This window comes from Strix aluco, chromosome 12 (genome assembly GCF_031877795.1).
Source record: "Strix aluco isolate bStrAlu1 chromosome 12, bStrAlu1.hap1, whole genome shotgun sequence".
NCBI lineage: Eukaryota > Metazoa > Chordata > Aves > Strigiformes > Strigidae > Strix > Strix aluco.
In genome coordinates, this window is record NC_133942.1 from 12,130,690 (window position 1) to 12,148,916 (window position 18,227).

Consider the following 18,227-nt stretch of genomic DNA (forward strand, 5'->3'; position numbering starts at 1 on the left):
GCATCATCAGGGAATGATTTTCCAAGGCAGCCCGGGATGGCCATAATGATGGAGCCAAAAGGGACCCGAGAAGGGCCATGGCTGCTCGCTGGCTCCAACCCGCACACAGTGTGGCGATGGTAAAAGCTCGCCCGGCGCCATCCCTGAGCACAGGTTGCAGTGTCCGGTGAGACAGGAGAGCACTGTAGCCCTGTTTATTTGGAGAATGCCTGGTGACCTTTTGCAGGCAACGCAGATAAATGTTGGGCCAGGCAGCATTGTTCTCTCTTAAACCAAGAAATAGAAACATTAATCATCTAACCAGTCATTTATCATGGTTTGGGGGCATTAATTTGATGGTATGTCATTTCCCATTTGGTTTGTGTGTTGTGGAGGTTGCATTCAAAACACCTTCAATTAGATGTAACTAATGATACAGAGCTATTTTAAGGACCGATTATCCCTTATAGCAGGAGGTTGCTGTGACCGACGCAGCCCTCGGAGCAGCCACCTCTGACACCGGTTAGGAGTGGAGGGATGATCAGGTGTCCTCCACTGGAGGACAAGCCCCTGCCAGCCTCCCTTTCCCCAGTGAAGGCTGCCGGGACGTGGGGCTGCAGCCTCCTGTGGCACTGGGGACTCGCCCCGTGCTCAGGAAATCGTGAAACCTCCACCAGAGCCCATGAGTTCCCCCCTTCCTCCTTTGTTCCAGGCGGCCAGTGGCTCATGCAGGCAAACCCAGGAAAGTTTCCTCAGTAGCCAAGCACTGTGTTTCCCTCCAACTCAACTGCTGGCTTGTAGGTGCCAAGCTGACGTTCCTCATCGCAGCGATCCCTTCACCTTGGGGGCTTATTTGTAAGGCAGACGTCGTGGGAACATCCTGGACCAGGTCTGCCTTGCAGCTACCCAGGCGAGGGAGGGCTGAGGGGGGCAGGTGTTGGGTCCAGCTTTGCCCTGGAGGTCCACGACAAGCTGAGGGGGGCTGCAGGTGGCGAGGTTGTGATGGGGAAGCGGACAGGGAGGTTTCTGTGAGGCACCGGGGATCTCCTTTCCCATCGGAGCCTGAGCAGGTGTCTGGGGATGCTGCAGCGCTGGGGGTCAAACAAGTCTTTGGAGCAGGGTGAGTTTGGATCAGGACAGGGAAAACGGAGCTTGATCCTCCTCCTCCTCCATGCATCCACTGCAGAGGCAGACCACAACATCCAGGTCAAAGATCACAGAAGGGTTTGGGTGGGAAGGGACCTTAAAGATCACTAAGTCCCACCCCCCTGCCACGGGCAGAGACACCTTCCACTAGCCAGGGTTGCCCAAAGCTCCATCCAACCTGGCCTCAAACCCTTCCAGGGTAGAGCGAGACCTCTGAGGACGTAGTCCCAGCACAGGGAAACACCCCGCCAGCTCAGGGACGAGCGTGCCCCAGCCTGCGCCGACCAGCCCCAAGCTGCTGTGGTCTCACAAAGGAGCCCAGCTTGGCCCTGGGCCTGGGTCTAAGCGTGAGCACCGGGCAAGCTGTGGCCAGGTGATTAGGTGTGGGTTTGGTTCCTGGCTCTGCCGCGGACTCGTTGCGCAACTGGGGTGAAGCAGGTAACCTCCTGCCTCGCTCATTTGACTTTAAAGAGTTGTTAAGTCCCTGAATGGAAAAGCACCCCGTAATGACTCGGTTATTAATGGTTGCTTGGGGAGTAATAGCAGAGCTGGGCAGATCAGAGGAGCTGCCTGCAAACAGCTCTGTCATCCCGCCTCGGAGCTGGCCTGCAACACCCTTATCTTCCCCAGACTGGGGCAGCTCCTGAGCAAAGGCTGCCCATCACGCCAAATTGCACGGCGAAGCAGGCAAACACTCATTAGGTGCTAGGCGGAGCCTACCAAACCCGTACTCAAGGGCCACCTAGACCACAGCAAAGCCGGGCTGCAGCATCAGCCTGAGCTGTCAGCACGAAGCAGAAGGAGCTGCATTACCACAGGTCAGCGTCAGAGCTTTGGCGGGCCTTGGAGAAAACCTCTTGCTGGGAGGAAAGTGAGTGCCTGCCCTGCAGCCATGCGGGCAACACAACCTCCCTGCCAGGGCAAGTCAGGGTGCTCTCCGGTGCTCCCTAGAAAGTCCTGTCTCCCAAAGACCTGCTCCAAATCAGCCCAGAGAAAGGCAATTGCTGCCCGTTTAGAGAGGCAGATGATTTCCTCCTCTGCCTGCAGTGATTCACTCGGAGCTGGTCGGGTCTGTTTGGTCAGGGCCGTTTGACCAGCCGAGCTCTCACTTCCTGGTGCAGCATCACCTCGGGGGCCCCGGACACGGCGGCTCCGGGTTTCTGCCTATCCGGGTGTGAAGTGGGTGCTGGAGGGACAGCCCATCTCCTGTGTTGGAGACCCTTGAGCATCCCTGGGCAGGCGAGAGAGATGAGGGAACGATCCCAACAGACATTTGACCTTCCCTGTCCGAAGGCTTTGTCAACATGGAGAGGCTGCCTGGAATAGATGTTGCAGAATAAGCTGTTCTGGCGAGCTGTTTGAGGCCGAGAAACCCTCATTCCCTTGTGCAGGCTGGAGAGCCTTTAAAAAGCAAACCGAAGTAAATTGCACATGTGTCTTTTGCACCAGCTTCTGGCTTTTGCACGGGAAACGTGGCCGAGATGATGGCTTTCAGTAAAAAGAGACGCTGTCCCGGGCTGTGGGTGGGCACCCTGCCCCGGCTCGAAACGCCGCACTGGGCTGGGAATCCTGCCTGAGCTCAGCACCCCCTCCTGCCCCCCAGGCCTTAGCGAGGGAAGGGGGAAAGGGGCTGCTGCCACCCCGACTCCCGCACCCAGCCGAAGGTCGCTCTGGGGTGCGGGTGTCGGGGCGGGGCTGTGCCCGTTCGCCTGCGTGGGGCTGACACGGCTGCTCGCTGTCCCCGCTCCCGGGCGCTCCGGGGGATGCCACAGTAACGCTTCTGTTCCTCACAAACCCACACTGTTGTATTTTCGCCCCGGCTCCAGGCAGTGGCCTGGCTGTCTCTAAAGAGTGTGAAGCCCTTCTAAAACTTTCCGGCTAGCTGACAAAGCCCTCCGTGATGTAGCGGTCCCAAGTATTTGCTTGATCTTCTGTTGCCACACATTCTTCCGAGAACAAACCCGCACAGCAACGCACGCACGTCATTCTCCTCCGGAGAGCTGGCTGCTTTTCTCCTGTTATAAACCAAAGCTGACAAGTGTCAGCCCTCCTGCCAAATTCGCACTGACTGGCATTCTCATGAGTGTTGGTCAAACAGTAAAATCCATTCATTTGTCTAAAAACAAACCCACAGCATTCTCCTTGTCTCGGGCTGGGACAAAGTCTGTGCCTGTCTGCTCCCAACGCCCTTCCTGTGATGGCAGCGGGCATCGCCCCCTCCTAACCCCGCAGCCAGCGCGGGGATGGGCTCTGCGGGGTGGCATGGCCGTGGGCCTGGTCCCCCCTGGCCTCTGCTTGGTGGAGGAGGTTTAAGCAAGATGCGTAGCAAGGAGGGAGGCCTAAAGCCTGGGAGTTATTCGAGGGGGGAGGTGGTGAGGTGGGTGCTCTAGCTGGGCTTGGCTTAGTCCCTGCCATCCTCCGCCACCACAGCCCCATCACGATGTCCCCGTCCCCAGGAGCTGCGTCCATCCCCGCGGACCCTGGGGGGTTTCGTTGTCCCCGGCCTTGGCACGCAGCAGCGAGCGACTCGGCCGACTCTGCGTGAAGCGCCGCGTTCGGGGGCGACGGCAGCGCTGGGGCTGGCCGCTCGGATTGACGTGTGTGCGTGCGCTCGTCATGTTCCGTGAAATGCTTCTGAGGAGGGAGATGCTTTCATTTCCAGACCAGCAACAGATTGAGCAACAGAAGCATCTCTCTCTGTTGTGGAGCCTTCAGGAAGCTGTGGGTATTTTTTTTTTTTTTTCTTGTAAAGACGTTGGAGATGTGCTGAGGGGAAAGCAGAAAACACAGGGCGAGAGCAGCACAAACCTGGCAGCTCCCGTGAGCAGCTTGTGCCCAGCCCTCGGCGGGGACAAGTGGCTGCTTTGAAGGGCGGGTGCGAGCGCTGCGGCTCCTGGAGCTGCTTGGAGCTGGGTGCCCTCGCCCAGGCCCTGGGGTGGGTGCTGCGGCCCTGGCACCTCAGGCAGCCTCTTCAGAATGGCCAATCCTGCGGGACGGGCCGCGTCAGCCACCCCGCAGGCTCCAGGGAAGGAGAATCCCCCAGCCCTGCAGCACCCAGGCAGCTCCTGGGACAAACCCGCTGCTGACTAATGCCATGTTTTATCGGGGACGATGGTTGGGGCCTCTTCATCTTCCCCCTTGTCTGTTTTCTTCTGGCTTGGATGAAATTTCTCACACATGCCTCGTGGGTGGGGCGTAATCGTTGGCGCTTTGCTGGGAGCCCAACAGGGCAAACCAAGGCCTTTGGGGAACCTCCGGCTCCCGGCTGGCCCCATCCTGGGGCTGCAGAGCTCGAGGCAGCCCGGGTGCCCAGCGCTGGAGCCCCGCCAGTGTGGCAGGCACCCCAAACCCCATGCTGCACCTTTCACCCTGCCCGGGAAGGTATGAGGAGATGGGACCCCCCCATGCTGAGCAGGGGTGTGCCAGGGATGGTGGGGTCCTGCTGACAGTCCCCCCACTGCCGCTCCAGGACTGGGGGCTCTGACCCCTTCCCCTGGGATGCTCCAGCATGGGAGATGGGGGGTACCCAGGCTGTGCGGGGCCCTTCGCAGGGTCACACGCCAGCAGGTGGCTGCGGGAAAGCAGGTACCTGTGTAAAAGAGAGTTTTGATTTCAGAGCTGCGCAGATACCGGCTCTGAAATCAAAATTGTCCTTTACACAGGGTCCTGCTCTTCTGCAGCTGTTGGCTCAGCCCAGCCCGTGGAGGGTTGGGGGGGATCTGGGATGCTGCACCTCGCTACGGGGAACCAGAAGGTCCCCGGCACCTTCCCTGGGGGCTTCTGGACAAGCCCAGAAGTCATCACTTCTCAAATGCTGAAAGCTCGCTGCTTAGTCCCTGATTGAGGCTCGGTTATACCCCATGGTTTGGGGCTCGCTGGGGTGGAGGGTGCTGCCCGCCCGCGCGCTGCCCATCGGCGGGACAGGAAGAGCCCCGTCCCTGCAGGACTGCTGCCACGGGCTCGTGCAGCCTCTATTCTTCCAAAGAGAGACCCCAAAATTACAAAGAGAGACCCCAAAATAGCTCCTGCCCAGCAGATCCTTGCTGCGACTGCAACCGGTCCTGAGCTATCGCTGGAACCCGTCCTAGGCTGAGCCCCAGACTAAGGCGCGCGGTGTATCAGCAGTGAATGTCTTCCTGTTTAAAAGCACTCAGAATCACAGGGGCAGCGTGTTTTGACGTTTGATTAGCCACAGCGAACAACTTGAGGGCGCTTGAGTGAGTGAGTGAGCAAACTCAGAAGCAATCCTGGCGCTGAGCGCTCCGGCCTGCGAGCGATCGAGGCGAATCGGGCCGGGGAGGGTGGGCACGGCTCCAGGGGAAGATAAGTGGGCTGCTGGGAGAGCCGAAGGCGAGGAGAGGAAGTGGTGAGTGAAGTCAGCTGAAAACAGTTTCTTTAGCTCGCTCTGACTCATAAATTTCATTAATACCCGGGTTTGCTCGGCAGCGAGTGGAGCTGCGCAACCCCCCGACTCCCCAGCCCTGCGCGGAGCGCTGCTCTGCGGGAGGGGGGGACCCAGCGTTTGGGCCGCGGGCACCCCCCGAGCGGGTCCGTGGGGGGACAGAGGTGCCCCACTGCTTGTGGGGGTGACCCCAGCGCAATGCTGGTGCCGCAGCCCCCGGCTGCTCTGGGGACGAGGGCGAGCGGGCAGGGGCGGGTTTGGGGGTGCAGGGCGGGCAGGAGGAGCATCCCTGCCTGCAGAGCGCTGGGCGCTGTCAGCCACCCTCCCGCAGTCATGAACTCCCAGGGCTTTGTTGTTTGGTTGTTTTTTTTTTTTTCCCCAGACCTAAAACATGTTGTGTCAGGTTGGTCGGGGCACTGCAGGGCTGTTTTCCTTTCCCTTGCTATCACTGCTATCAAGTAGGAGTTAACAGCTCTTGTTTATACAATGACTATCTGGCCAGAGGCTGATTTAATACCTCCCACTTCTTTTAAGTGCAAATAGACTCTAATGTGTGTATTAGGCTACTTGAATGGCTGTTCTGGTGAAATACTCCTTTCCAAATAACTTATCTGCAGTTAATGTTGGGAGAGGAGGAGAGCAAACTTCTTTAGAATTTAGCAATAATAAAAAGAAAGCAATCCGTTTAATATTTCCCTCCTTGGTTAAGCCTTTAGGCACACCGGGCCTTGCTGGGCTTTCGCGGGTAGAATCCTCTGAGGGTTGATGGGCCGCAGCCCTGATTCAGCAAGTCGCTTCTGAGCATCCCCAGGCCTGAGCCAGCAGCTCTCGCAGGCGCTGGCACGTCTCGGGACAGGGAGCCAGGCAGCGAGGTGACCTGCCACCGTACCGCATCCCTCCTGCTCCCCAGGCCGCTCGCTCCGGCCTGGAGTGTGGCCACCGGCGGGCTGGGAGCGGTAGCCGTGCTGCGCAGGCGGCCGTCTGCAGCCGCGCTTGGCAGGAGAGACAAAGAGTAATATCATCCCTGAGCGAAACTGCAGAGTTTCTGCTGAGTCACAGTCATCAGGGAATGGGGAGAGCAATTACAGACGAAAACTGGGAAGGCATCCCAAACAAATTGGTTATAATTAACAAGTAGAAGAATAACACCAGTAATACCATTAGCAGGCCCAAAAGCCATTTGCAATATAATATCTATAATTAGACAGTATACAGCAAAAGCCTGGGCTGAGCTGCTCACCCCGGGAAGGGCGGGCAGGTGAGCGTGGGGAGCAAAGAGCCTGCGGCCCCGGCTCCGGAGGCGGCGAGCACCCGTGAGCACCCGCGAGCATCCAAGAGCACCCACGAGCATCTGCAAGCACCTGCAAGCACCCGTAAGCATCCACGAGCATCCGTGAGCACCCATGAGCATCTGTGAGCACCCGCAAGCCTCCATGAACACCCACAAGCATCCATGAGCACCCACGAGCACCTGTGAGCATCCATGAGCACCCCCGAGCATCCGTGAGCACCCTGAGCACCCCCAAGCATCCATGAGCATCCATGAGCACCCCTGAGCATCTGCGAGCATCCACAAGCACCTGTGAGCACCCACGAGGATCCATGAGCACCCACAAGCATCCATGAGCACCTCTGAGCACCCGTGAGCATCCACGAGCACCCCCAAGCACCTGTGAGTGTCTGAGCACCCGCGAGCATCCATGAGCACGCCTGAGCATCTGCGAGCACCCACAAGCATCCCTGAACACCTGCAAGCACCCGTGAGCATCCACAAACATCTGTGAGCTCTGTGAGCATCCATGAGCAACCTGGGGACTGAGGAGGCTCTGCAGGCACAGCCGAACCTGTGGCAGGGGGGCAGGGAGGCAGGCAGGGGCAGGCAGCATCGCTTCCCTGCCTGCAAAGAGCTCTCCACTGCCCCATTTTCCCCATCTGGGTTTGGACACCGGCGAGTTGTTTGATGGAGCTGCTGGGGTTGGGCCTGAGCTGCAGCTGGGTCCTGTCAGTGAGTCCTGGCTCCTCCCGTTAGTCCCAAACTTTTGGCTAAAACTTTGCAAACGGGCAGATGGGCTGGGGCTCTTCTGAGCTGCCTCTGCTGCTGGGAGGGCCCTGGGGCTCTTCCTCCCTCCCTCCCTCCCTCCCTCTGCACCCACTTCCTCACACCTCCGTCCCCATTGTGACAGGGGAGAAAAATTCTGCTTTTGAGGCTCGGGCCCTTGTTCAGTGCCAGGAGAGGAGGTTGGGACAGGTACTGAGAGGGTTTTCTGCCCCCCCATGCCCCCCCCTGCCTGTGCAGCCCCCGGCCTCAGCCACTGCGGCCCGGAGGAGCTGGGCTGGGCGAGCGCAGGGATTGCTCAAGTGAATCCCGCGGCTGAGGGTGAGGTCGATGGGAGTTTTGCTTGTGAAAGGTCGGGGTAATCGGGGCCTGTTGTGGCAACACCAGCAACCGACGCTCTTCCCCCTCCGCCCGCGCGCCGGCGGCTTCCCGGTGACGCCGGCCGGGGATGAGCAGAAGGGGGCACGTGGCCACGGAGGGCAACAGCCACATCCCGCCGCTCCCTGCTCTCGGGCCCAAAGGGCCCTGGCACCGTGCTTTCAGTTTTCTTTAATCACTGCGGAATGGAGAGAAAAGTCAGAGCTCCAAAGTCCTGCTGAGGTGTCTGAGGAGGAGCGCGGCATTTGCAGGCTCGAGGAAAGGGCCTCTCAAGAATTCAGGCCCCTTCCCACAGGGGGAACCCACAGTCCCTCTCCCTTTTACAGGTTTGCATGGTGTGTTGTTTTTACCCAGAGCCCCAAGATTTGCTCTGAAGAGGGGAAAAAAGGAGAAACTGGAAAAGCTGGAGGCTGCCGTGCAGGTATTCACTGGGGCTGGCATCACAGTGACAACACTCAAAACTCCACGTGGGTTTTTTGCTGTCCCCAGCCCTGCGGGGGCTGCTGGTGGGAGGAGCAGCCGCAGGATTGAGCCCTCTCGTGCCGGGGGGGGGGCTGTAAAACCCAGCTGCCAAGAGCAGATAAACCCCAGCTTCCCCACAAAGCAAAATAAACTTGCTGATAGCTCTCCTGGCTCTCGGTGGCCGGTCATTAGTATGCGTTTCGCTGCCTTCCCAGCTCTGAAATCCTTGTTTAGATAAACTTGAAAGCTAAAGGAAATTTGGCAGGCAGGGTCCTGCCCTGCGCGGAGGGCAGATAGTGTCACCTGAAATGTAAACACACACCATTGACTGGGGCCGGGACCAGCTTGTCAGCGATAAAGGCACCTCTCAGGGCAGCTGCCGTCACCACGGGGAGCCCCGCTTGCCCGTCGAGCCCGTCGGGCTGGTCACGGTGGCCAGGCAGCGAGCGGGACCAGGAGCCACTCGGCGTTTCTCCTCGTTCCCCCACCGCCTCCTCTGCGCCCTAACAGCAACTACATGCGGCTGCTAAAGCCATCACCAGCCTCTTCCAGCATTCCCGGGGGGCCACAGCGGATGGAGGGGAGACAAAATTAGGGGGGGGAAAAAGAAAAATAAAGTATTTCCTATCGCTGGTAGTTTGGATCCCGTTTCCCTGCAGGGAGGCCAGGGGGGAGCAGGGGGACTGTGGCTGTGACCAAACCTTATCTTGCAGGTTTTCTTGCTCCCTCGTTGCCCCCAGCATGGCCTGGGGCTGCGGGGGAGCTGCGAGGGGCCCGGGGGGGGCCGTTGGGGAGCAGCAAGGGTGGGAGGACGGGGTGCAGCGGCTCTTCCTCCCGCAGAGGCCGTTTGGGAAGGGGAAGGGCAGCTCTGACGGTTTCCCCGAAGGGCAGCATCGTGGCGGGGACTTGGGGGGGGGACGGTGTCACAACACCCCACGGCCAGAAACCAAGCCCGAGGTTTCTCCCCAACCAGGGTGGATGAAGACATCTCCTGTTTCCCGTCCCCCAGCACCTTGTGGGCTGCCCGGGAGCCCCAACACAGGACACGAAACCGCGTCGCCCCGATGGACCCTGCTGCCTCCTGCGTGCTGCTCACTCCCGGGCTGCTCTGAACAACGGGGCTGCCCAGGGCCTTCGCTGAGCATCCCCAGGGCCCTCGTCCTCCTCCTCATCCTCGCCCGGTGGTGTCAGCTGCCTCCTCGCCTCCCTCCTCCCCCGCATCGCCCAGGGAGGAGGGATGTGATGTCCCAAAGGCATCTCGCTGCAGCACAGGCTGGCCGGGAGAGGAGCTGGTAGCTGCTCCCTTGGAGGCTTTTTCTAAGATCATAAAGCAAAAAAAAAACTCAGAAAAAGAAAAATAACTTATGGGAAAAGATCACGGTTTATAATTGTGATGTGCAAATATCACTTTAAGTAGATTTTAAATCAATATGAACCAGAACGTTTCCTTTCACCCCTAATAGTTCTTTTTTTCTTTTTTCTTCTTTTTTTTTTTTTTTTTTTTCAACCTACCCCTAATAGTTCTTTTTTTCTTTTTTCTTCTTTTTTTTTTTTTTTTTTTTCAACCAGGTGAGTTTTAATAAGCTAAAATAAAACATCTGCTATTTCAGTACGGTCCTAGTGTGAGGAATATCAATTAACGAGAGGCATTCTCGGTCGTCTGAGTTCACCACAACAGCGCTGGAGCTACAGCTAGATGGGAATGTGAAGAAAATTACAACCTTTTCGGGGAACCATTAAATAAAAATCAGAATTTGTCCATAAGTACCACTGGGGGAGGGAAACAGCTCATCTAATGTGTTCTATTTGAGCAGCGAAATGAATTTTCAGCGCAAAACCACCTCTTTCCGTTCCTCTCCCCGCGTCCACTGAATTAGGCCCCAGAAAGCCCCTCGGGCAGAGGCTCTGGCTCAGCCCCACCGCTGGAATCACCCCTTTTTTTTTTTTGCACTTTTCCAGCTCAGTTGGGCTCAGGTGAGGATCAACGGGCACGTGAGGGCTTCGGGGGCTCAGCACCCAGCAGCGCCAAACGCGGACCCGCACCCCCGCAGCTCCCGGCTTAGCACAAACCTGCCGGGGGTGGGGGAAAGATCAATTAACTTTCCCCAGCCATGAAAAATTAACAAATATCTGCAAACGCCGAGGCCAAAGTGCAGTGATGTGGAGAATTCGCAGAGCTCACTCCATCCTCCACCAGCCTGCGGGAAGCCTCGGCAGCTCCAGCGGCCCGTCGCTGTGCTGGGTGGGGAGGAAGAGCAGCGTGGGAGGAAGAGCAGTGTGTGTCCGTCCCCCCAGGCCTGGCAGAGAGGAGGATTTTTGGGGGCTGCCGCCGTTGCTTTGCGGGAGCGATGCGAGCGTGTTTCTCCGCTGAATAGATGTCACCTTGGCAGAAGGAGCTGCCAGAGAGAGGGATTTCTAGGGAAAATAAGCGCTGGTTTCGCCACTAATATTTCCGGGGTTTGTAGCTGCCATTAATTTTTGAAGTTTCTCTGGGCACCTGCGGTCTCGGGAGCCCCACTGTGCGGCTCGAAGCACTGTGGGCCCCTGCTTCCCCGCTCTGGCTCGCATGGTGCTCTCCCAGCGTCTGTCGGTCTCCCAGGGCTGCTGTCCCAGGGCGGTTTTGCACCCCAACGCGCACCCCGACACCCCAACGCGCACCCTGACACCCCAATCTGCGCCCCGCATGGCGCGGGGGCTTTGCAGGGAGCTGCTGCCTCTACAGAGGAAAAAAAGCATCGCAAAAGGGTGGGAAAATGTAAAAATTAGCCGGAGAGGGGGGAAATGGAGGAGGGGGTCAAAAGGGGGGGGGAACACACGACACGCGGTGGCTCCGGCTCCGCGGGTTTAATTCCGCGCCGGGTTTTGCGCTTCTCCCGCCGCCTCGGCCCGAGCCCCACGTGGGGCCGGGGCGGGGCCGACGGCGACGACCAATGGGCAGCGCCCGGCCCTGCCACTTCTGTCACGTCAACAGCCAGAACGCACCCAATTAGCGACTAGAGCCGGGGGGGGGGGGGGGTGGGTGTGTGTGTGCCCCAACCCGGACCTTCCCCCCACCCCCAGCACCCCACATCGCGCTGGGGGCACCCCCCAACCCCCTTTACACCGCGGGGTTCAGCGCTGAGGCTCCGCCCTCACCCCCGGCACCCCAGAATTTTTTGGGGGGGGCACATTACCTGCCCCAGCGTGCCGGGGGGGGCTTTTTTTTGGGGGGGAAGGGGGATATGTTGGTTTTTTTCCACCCCCCCTCCCTTTTTTTATTATTTAACGGCCGCGTTTCACGAGTAGGGGGGGAGAAACCCTAAAATATTCCTTTGATACCCAAAATCAAATTGATATTTAGCCTCTGCTTACTTTTTTATGCATGGCTGCCTCCGCCGCGCGGCAGTGACAGATTGTTTGAGCTGGGAGGAAAAGCCATTGCGAGCTAATTAAGCCGCCATGCCGGGGGGGGGGTGGAAAAGGGGGGGGGGGGTGGAAAAGGAGGGGGGGGGGGTTCAACAGCAGCGGCGTTTGTCAGCGCGGCGGCCCCGCGTGGGTTTGATTGACAGCCCAGAGAACGGCGCGGCGCGGCTGGCTCGCGATTGGTGCAAAGGGATGAGCGGCGGAAAGGGGTGGGGCGGGGTGGGCGGGGTTTGTGGGAGGGAGCCCACGTGGGGTGGGGAGGCTCCGTGTGACGTTTTGGGGGGGAAGGAGCCATTTTGTGCAGCGGAGCCGCGGCCGGGCCCACCCGGGGGGTCACACACCCCACCCCCACCCCCCCCCCCATATCCCCTCACACCTCCTTCCCACGCACCGAGCGCGGCGGGGAGGGCGCGGGGGGTGTGTGTGTCACCCCCCCCCCGTCCCCCCTCCCCAGTCCCGGGCAGGGCCGCGGCCTCCGCCGGGCCCATCAAAGGGGTCGAGGCCGGGGAAGGGAGGGCGGGAAGCCGCCCCCCCCTCGCCGTACCGACCGTTTTTTCCGTCACCAAGCGGTTCTGTTTGTTTCAGAGCCCCTCGCCCCCCCCGGCTGCAGGAGGTACCGGGACTCCCCGCTCCGGGCCGCCCGCGGGGGCAACCGAGCGGCCCGGCGGGGCGAGTGGGCGTGGCCTGCGTGAGGGGAGGGCGGGCGGGGCGCGCGGGCGGGCGGGGCTCGCGGGTGGGCGGGGCGCGCCCCCGCCGTCCCGCCACAAGCTGGCATTGTGACGTCACCGCCGGCCGCCGCTCAATCAGCTCCCGCCTTCCCCCTCCCCCACGTGGGTTCGGCGCTTCCCCATTGGCCGCCGCCGCAGAGGCCGCCCGGGTTTTGTTCCCCGTCCCCGCCGCCCCGTTTTTCCCGAGCGCTCCCGGCGGCGGGGACCGGACCGCGTGCTCCGGCGCTGCCCCACTCGCGGCGGCATCACGGGGGGGGGGGGGGTGGCTGCTGCTGCTGCTGCTGCTCCTCCGCTCCGCACCCCCCGACCCGCAGGTTCCGCGCCCGGGACACCCCCCGCCGCCGCGGGGTCCCGTGCCCCCCCCCCCCCATGGCTTGTGGAGTTACGGCGATACCGGCTGGACGGAGCTGAACGGCCGCCCCCGGGCGGGGGGAGCCGCGGCGGAGGCACCGCTCGCACCTCGCATGTCCGCGGCGCCCGGGAAGTCGGATGTGTACGGCCTCCTCCCCCCCTCCTCCTCTCCTCCATGGCCGTCGTGCTCCGGCGTTAGTTCCTGGCTTTGCTTCCCCCTTCCTCTCGCAGCAGGAATACCGCGGGATCCTCCTTCCTCCGGGGCTGTTTTGGTTGGGTTTTGTTGTTGTTGTTGCTTTTTTTTCATTTATTTTTTTAATTTTATTTTTTCGGGGGTGATTTTTCTTTTTTTTTTCTTTTTTTTTTTTTTTCCGTGAGCGTGTGCCGGAAAAGGGGAGGAGGAGGAGAGGGGGTGGGGGGGTGGTGGAAGGAAGCGGAGGACCGCGGAGCAAGGCGGTTGGTGGTGTGTGTGTGTGTGGGGGGGTGCTCAGCACCTGGCCCCGGCGGTGCGCGGTTGCGGCCGGGCTGGGCTCGGCTCCGCGGGCGCGTAGCGCCTCTCCGGCGGTGCGGAGCTTTGCGCGGAAGGAGGGGGGGTGGTGGTGGTATTGAAGAGGTGGGGGGGTGCGCAGCGAGCGGGCTGGCCGGACCCGCTCCCCCCCCCCCCCCCCCCCCCCCCCCTCCGTCGCCCTCCTCCCTCCCTCCTCCGCCCCCCGCACGGACTTTCCTCCCGTCTCTTTGTTCCAGTTCTCGGTCTCTCCGGGCGCGCTCCGTGGCCGGCGGGCAGCAGCGCACGTCGCGATCGCCGTAGCGAGGCACGGCGCGGCTGGCTCCAGTGACCGCGCCCCAACCCTGCCATGTACCCCCAGGGCCGGCACCCGGTGAGTCCCGGGATCCCCGAGCCCCCCCACGCCGATTCCCCCCTCCCCGCCGGTGCTGAGCCCCCTCTTCCCCGCAGGCTCCGCACCAGCCGGGCCAACCGGGCTTCAAATTTACCGTGGCCGAGTCTTGCGACCGGATCAAGGACGAGTTCCAGTTTCTACAAGCCCAGTACCACAGGTGAGCGCGGGGGGGGGGGACGACGGGACACGGTGGGGGAACACCGGGCGCGGGCTGCGGGCAGCGCCGCTCCCCCCCCTTTCCCTGCCCGCGGGGTCTCACCCCTCTGCTCTGCCCCCCCCCACCCCCTTTTTCCCCTTTCCCAGCCTGAAAGTGGAGTATGATAAACTGGCGAACGAGAAGACCGAAATGCAGCGCCCATTACGTTATGGTAAGAGACTTTAATCAGATTTCGGATCAGGCTGTAAATGTCATTAGCTGGGAGCCCAGCCGTGCGCTGGAGGGGGGGGGAGGAAGGAAAAACGGGCAGCTGCCTGCCCAGGGACCCCGCCGCCGTGCCCGCGGTGTGGGCAGGGAGGGGTGCCCTGCCCGCCCTGCCCGCCGCTGGTGCCAGGGCGCAGCGCAGACCCAGACGGCTGGAAGCGCAATAACAAGTTTCCTGTTAACCCCCTTTCTGCCGGCGCCTGCAGCCCCAGGCTCGGGGTGGGGGGGGGGGGGGGGGGGGGCGTGTGTGGGGGGGTGCCCCCCTTGCTGCCTCCAGGGTGCTCGGCGAGGCGGGATGAGCCCCCCACCCCAGTGGTTTCCCAGGGCATCCCTTCCCGAGGAAAATGGGCTTTTTTTGTTGCTGCAGAAGCCTCTTTTTGTTTTTTTTTTTTCCTTCCAAAATTTGCCTTGCGGGACCCCAGAGTGGGCTCGTTTGTGTTTTTAATCCGTTTAACAGGACCCAGCACCCCCTTTCCCAACGCGGGGGGAAGGGATTGGGGTGCTCCCCGGGTTCCCAGCACCGGTGCTGGACCCAGGGAGGGGTGGGGGGGAATAAATCCACCCCCCCCGCCAGTGAGAAACTGGGTTTTTGGCCAGACTACGGGCTGTACCTGTTCTGCCAGGGCTGTGCAGACGCCTGTCACACAGCTCTGTGCCTCTTTGTTTTTCTAAGTAGCTTAGGAGGAGAAAACAGGAGTAAAAAGGAGTGTCCTCCTGTTAAATGCATGCCAGTTAAACCCTATAAACATCGGCCTTTTCTAAGGTATAATTTCCTTGGCTACCAGTGCTTTAAGCGCAGTTTTGATCGGGATGCTTTCTGGTAATGACCTTATGCAAATACCTGATGTTAAATTAATTCAGATTCTTCTTGGCTCCTTTATTTATTTATTTATTTTATTCCCCAGTACTACGAAATGTCGTATGGTTTGAATATTGAAATGCACAAACAGGTGAGTAATTTAAAGGGGGGAAATTGTGATTGATTGATCTCCTGTTGCCCTTTTCTCAACCTGAGATCACATAGGCCCTGATTGCGCTAAATGGGGAATAAGTGCTGAAGTCAGGGATGTGACTCCAGCTGAGATCTCCTGGCCTGGCAGTTACACTGGCAACTGCAGGTTGATGGCAGCCTGGTGGTTGTTTTTTTTTTTTTTTTTTTTTTTGCCTATATTCAGGGAAAACTTAGATTTTGCAAAGAGTGTTTATGAGAAGAGGTGAAAATAGCCTTGTTTTCCACGCTGGGAGGTCGGTACCTGGAATAGCGTGTTCCCAACGCTCGGAAAATACTGTTATCTCCTGCGTTTTCCTCTGGTTTTGTTGTTGGTACAACATGACTGTTTCTAAGGTCATACCCCTGATACTCGCCATGCTGTAGCGTGAGACTTAGAAGGGAATTATCTTCAGGGATACCGATATCTTATGGTGTGTTGCTCAATGTCACGGATTTGTCTTTGCATCTGGAAAATGAAGCAATGTTTGGTACTTTTTTTTTTCGGTCTCCTCTAATATGTTACTTGCCTGAAGGAAAAATACAGAAGGCTGTAGCAGAATGTGGTGTGCTACCTTGATAAGATTATAGTTAAAGAGCCTAAAGGCTGGGCACATGATGGTAAAACTTAAAGGAATAAAGTTATTATTGAGATTAGACCTGATTATTTGTGCTGCTGCTGCTGCTTACTGGTTTTAGAAGTAGTTCTAATTAAGAACTTAAGGCAGATAGAAGTTGACATCAACTTTGCAATTCGCAAATCAGCCCCATTCAACTCCAGAGTGGTTTTGCTTAATAGCAGCATCACCCTCCTGAGTAAGAAAGTGTCGTTAGCTGACTGATGAAATTCAAAGCGGCGGGTCTGTGAATCTGCCTCTCTTCTTCTTCGCACACACTTCCCTTTAGCTTTCTGGTACGTAGTCACAGGGTAACGAAAATAATTACTGCTTAGTCTTCAGTTTTTTAAAAATATCTTCTGCCATGCAGATAATCCCAACTTCTTTCTCTTCGTTGCTTCTGCCTGGACAAAAGCGTCCTGGCGAGGCAGCGCTGCTTGCGGGGAGCCCTGGGGGGGCTGCGCGGGAGCCCGGGTCCGCCATGCCTGGGGCAAGCAGGGGTACGCGGGGCTGGCCGACGGCTGGCGGAAACCTCGGGCATGGTTTGCCTCGGTGCGCTCAGAAACGACCCTGAATGCAGAATTTCTGCTGAGGCCTGTGGTGGCCTCCTGCAAGGACCCTGTCCCCCTTTTGCCTGCGTCTGGAGGGACCTGGACCCCGCGGCCTCTTCGGAAACACTCGAGGGACTGGAGCCATGCGAGCGCAGGTTGTTTTCGGGAGGGGGAATGCCTCTTACTGCCCGGTTGCTTGGTGTTGAACCGCTTCGCTCTGCGCAAATGCTGGGAGATGCTGAAACAATACAGCAAGATGTTGAGCTTTTCCTCTTGATGGAAGCTTTGGGAGCAGTCGCTGTTTTCCGACGGTCCGTGGTTGGAACCCAAACCCGAACTGCGAGGTTTTGCACCGCGGGATGAGCGCCGGGGCTGGGGGGTGAAAGCCCGTCGTGGGCTCCAGCTTCGTCGACGCGTGGCTGGGGCTCTCCGCCGCTCGCCCCGTCCCGCGGTGTGACTGTGCAGCGTGGCCTCCCTGTGGCGTTTGGCGAGGTGAAGCCTCTGCTGGGGTTTCCGGGGGTATCTGAGGGGAGCCTCAAAACGCCCGGGGGCAGTTTTTCCGTGGGGCTGGACCCGGATTTTGCAGGGTGGCAGCTCCCCCGCCACAGCGTCGGCAGCCCGGGGAGGCCCCGCGTGGTCGGCGTGCCGTGCTGGGAGCTTCGCTGCCTTGCAACTCGGCAGATCAATCTCCGCCGGATGATTCCAGCCTGCGCCCAGCATCCCCCGCCTGCTTTAGTTGTTCCTGGTGACATATGCTGCGTGCCTAGTGCTGGGCTGATGGGGGAAGTTTGGGGAGGTGAAGCTGTCTTGTTATTTAATTGACAGCAATGTGCATGGTGCTGGAGGAAAACAAAGCAGCCGGAGCTGCTCCCAGCGCGCTTCCAGGCGAAAATGGGGCGAGAGCGAGCGGAGGGATGGGTGAGCTGGGTGCCCGTGGAGGGTTTGCCCCTCTCTGGGGCTGCAGCATCCCCCCAAAAGGCAGCCGGGCGCTAATTGCAGCATGGTCCTGCCTGCATCTGGTTGAGGGTGGCTAGTCCTGAACAAACAAGTTTTATCAGCTGACCTGTTTAGCGGTTGACTTGTGTTTATCTGCACACAATCAAGTAGACTGAAGTGCTTGAATTATTCATGCAGTGTCCTGCCCTCCAGACTTGACTGCTTGTGATTACATCTGCTTGAGACAAACATTGATGGATACTTCATCTTTAAGCAAAAGGGGATTGTCTGTCTGTGGGCTTATATAACAGATTATCTCTTCTACGCTGAATATTAAGTGTGTGCATATGTGGCCGCGTGTGGGTTTTTTTTCCTTTCTTCTCGTTTTGTTTCTTGTTAAGAAAAAAATGTAGTTTCATAAACAACTCCATATGCAAGGAAATATTTAGGAAGTGACTACCCACATTGTTGCATATAACGCAGTGAATTGCTCCTTACATCAGTCTTCCTGCTGAATGAGCCACTCTCTTATCCCGGCTCAGCTTTCTTAAACCTGAGGCCAGTCGGGAGTTTTCTTTTTAAACCTGAGCAAAATCCCCCCCCCCCTTTTTTTTTAAGGCTAATTGATTTTTACAAAAGGAACTTTCGTCCCCCTGTTGTTTTTACATTGTTTTTGTTCAGATCTCTGTAGATAATTGCCGAATGCAATCGGAGGGAATGACGATTCCAAAAGAAAAACTAATTTTGCGTGGGTAAAGGGGACACCGCAGAGGGGAGAACCTCTGTGCTGATTGTTTTTTCATGGCTGAGAACTCTCCACATAAGCACTTCTTGGTTTTGTGCTTAAACACTTAATGCTTGGAACAAACCTAAACCCTCCTGACACTTCCAGGGGAAGAGAGGGATGCTTT

At 58.6% G+C, this 18,227-nt stretch overlaps 1 protein-coding gene across 1 annotated transcript in view; it reads left to right on the forward strand.

The window, feature by feature from the left end:
- Window positions 1–12,938: 12,938 nt before the first annotated feature.
- TLE3 (TLE family member 3, transcriptional corepressor) overlaps window positions 12,939–18,227 on the forward strand; it is a 28,290-nt gene continuing 23,001 nt past the window's right edge. Inside the window, 6 exon segments of the mRNA XM_074838078.1 lie at window positions 12,939–13,098; window positions 13,649–13,782; window positions 13,860–13,960; window positions 14,107–14,158; window positions 14,160–14,171; window positions 15,130–15,174. Coding sequence (XP_074694179.1) covers window positions 13,759–13,782; window positions 13,860–13,960; window positions 14,107–14,158; window positions 14,160–14,171; window positions 15,130–15,174 — 234 coding nt within the window. The 5' untranslated portion in view covers window positions 12,939–13,098; window positions 13,649–13,758.